The following is a 2,656-nucleotide window of genomic DNA, read 5'->3' as shown; positions in this document are numbered from 1 at the left end:
CTCCTCGACTGGTACCTCGACGAAGGCGCGCCGAATGCGGCCGGCGGCAACTACCTCAGCACCTTCTTGCCGCCAAGTATGATCCTTGTGGTCGACTCGTTTCTGTTTGCGCGTCAATGCGGCGCGCCGACGCTGCTTCGCATGAAGAAGAATTTGCTGCAACCAAAGCTACTTTTGTACCTTCCCGAAGCGCTCCTACTCGCGTCGGCCAGCCAGCCCACGATCGCTCTAGACCCGTATGTCGGCGTCCTCGTGGAGGCGATTGAGATGTTCAACGTCGACGAAGTAAGGCATACGACGGTGGGAATGACCATCTTTGCGAACGTTCTGGACGTGATGGACCGAGCGGGGCGCTGCGACGTGGTCCGATTTGAAGCGATCTGGACGCTCTTGTTTCCAGCGTCACTTGTCGGCACACGGCAGCTGCTCCATCAACGGACGCTGCAGGACGAGGTGCGCGCTCGTATTGCGACGCTTGTTCTGGCACTTGCGCCGACGCTGTCGGCCGAGCACCTCTCGCGGCCAAGGTACGGTGGCGCCTACACTTCGTGGGAGCAACCAGGGTTGCTGGCGGTCGAGGTGCTTGCGATCGTCGACCCGACGCAAGTGCCGTCGCTTCTCCAGCGATGGCTCGAGGCCATGGACTGTGAGACGCTGGAATCATCAACGCTTGAAGACGACAACGGATTTGTGATTCCGATGTCCACCTTTCGCGACCGAGGCCCGGCGCGGCAGACCCCGGCAAGACCATCCACGCTTGGCGACGAAGACCACGAGTATGCGCTACTTCCCGCTCGTCGTCGAGGCAGGGCGCGGGACCCGGCGCGGAAGCTCTACGTTCCTTTGGCCCAACTGCTCGCCAAAGTCGTGCCGCAGCACTTCGACGAGATGGAGCGCATTGCGCAGCGCTGCCTCGCTGTGATCGGCGACGTTCGTAGCCGCCCAGTGCTACCCGACATGACCGACTACGTCTTTGACGACATTCAACTCGACGCGAGCCACTGCCAGCTCTGTCAGATCTTGGTCGGCTTCTTGCACGACGGTACGCAAACCACGCTGGACGTGTCCGAGTGCAAGAAGCTGTGCGGTCCAGCGCGGCGCTGTCTCGACGCCAACCGGCATCGCCTCGAGCTCTTTCGTGATGGTCGCCGTCGGACGCTATGCGATGTAACCAAGCTGCAGCCGAAAGGCGGTGTGAGCGAGAGCCAGCTTTTCAAGCATCTCGAGGCCCAGCGTCGAGACGCCGAGGATCGAGCACGTGTCGTTGCCCTCGAGACGCTCTTGGCCGACGCCCAGCTACGCGTAGCGCACGACGGCGCCAACCGCGATGACGAGGCGACCGATCAACACCGCGTCAAGCGCCAGCGACGTACCACCGAGCGCTAAAGACGCTAATTATGGCAGTTGGAAAACATGCTCGTTCCTCGACTGGTGGAGGCTTTCTTGTTGGTTGCACACATCCATTGGTATAGTTTTGAGCATATAGCCTTGTCGCTGCCAACCCGCCAAGTCCCTTCCTATGCCTAGCGGTCAATCGAATGCGAATAGCAGGTCGACGAGCAGAGGCCAACAAGCAACTGAAGCCAAACGAAGCCTCGCTTCCGCCCATCCGACGCGCCTCGCGAACGCTCGTCACGGGTGTCCTTTGGTCCGTCTTGGCAGAACCGCGAGTCATAGCGGTTAAATCCAACATGACGGTGAGGCCATGCCTTCAATTCTGGTACTCTACGACAAAAACAACCACCGACCATTAAGCGGTGGAGGAGTTGCTCCATTCCATCTCCCCGAGCTTCCCAAGTACCAACGATGTGGCATCGCTCCTTTGAGACCAGTGATCCTGACAAAGCCATCTACCAAGACGCAGCGTATGCGTCGATGAAACCTATCCCTAGTTGCGGACAAGTCGTCCGGACGCCAACACCGCGCCACTGCTTCGTATTGACGGCATCGACGGTGCCATCACGTGGCCGCTCGCACCTGCGCACGCAGCAGCCCTCGCAGCACTTGACGCTCCCAATGGCACACTTTTACCAACGGCCTTTGCTTTTGCGCAACTTGCTGCATGGCGCCAGGTCGTCCAGAACGTGCTCCATCAGGAGGTGGCCAGTGCGATCACGGACGCCAACATCGTTCTCTCGCACCTCGTTATTGACGCCGTTGACACCGGCGCCGCGCTCCTCCCAACGACCATGACGGACGATACCTTTGGCTACACGGTTCTGCACTTGCCATCGGCCTACGACGGCGGCGAGATGGCATTTCGCTATGGCTACATGACCGAGACATGGACGCCCGATAAATGCAAAGTCGAGATGGTCACGACCTTCCGCGATCTCGTTCCTGCCTCAACGCCCATCACAAGAGGAGTGCGCATGGCACTCGTCTTCCGTCTCGACATCATCAAGGGAAACGAGGATATGTTTCCGGGGACGTGCGACTACAACGAAGGCGTCGCCGCCTTCCAGCACGTCGCCGAGCTGCCACTACATTCGATAGCATACTATAATGCGGATGAAGGCGCTGCGTCAAGCACTAGCAACGACGTCGCGAGCTTTGAGACTCTTGGTATGGACGAAGCGGGCTTGGTGCACACGCTCTTGACGACCGAGCTCTATGACGTTGCGATCGTGACGTTTGCCAAAGAGTCGGACGAGGA

General features: G+C 59.5%; 2 protein-coding genes across 2 annotated transcripts; both read left to right on the top strand.

The window, feature by feature from the left end:
- Positions 1-1,464, top strand: SDRG_16120 (hypothetical protein). Its single transcript, XM_008622317.1, has one exon. It carries the CDS (start codon positions 79-81, stop codon positions 1,384-1,386), a length of 1,308 nt encoding a protein of 435 aa, XP_008620539.1. The 5' UTR covers positions 1-78; the 3' UTR covers positions 1,387-1,464.
- A 342-nt stretch (positions 1,465-1,806) lies between these two features.
- On the top strand, positions 1,807-2,536 carry SDRG_16119 (hypothetical protein; the record flags this gene model as incomplete). Its single annotated transcript, XM_008622316.1, has 3 exons — positions 1,807-1,865; positions 1,904-2,431; positions 2,518-2,536. 3 exons carry the CDS (start codon positions 1,807-1,809, stop codon positions 2,534-2,536), a joined length of 606 nt encoding a protein of 201 aa, XP_008620538.1.
- Positions 2,537-2,656: the final 120 nt, after the last annotated feature.

This window comes from Saprolegnia diclina, assembly GCF_000281045.1.
Source record: "Saprolegnia diclina VS20 unplaced genomic scaffold supercont1.113, whole genome shotgun sequence".
In the NCBI taxonomy this organism is placed as follows: Eukaryota; Oomycota; class Saprolegniomycetes; order Saprolegniales; family Saprolegniaceae; genus Saprolegnia; species Saprolegnia diclina.
Note: the sequence above shows the minus strand (reverse complement) of the source record. Positions and strands in the feature narration are given on the sequence as shown.

Coding starts and splice junctions, on each gene's coding strand:
- SDRG_16120 (XM_008622317.1), top strand. CDS start 79: ATGATCCTTGTGGTCGACTCGTTTCTGTTTGCGCGTCAATGCGGCGCG.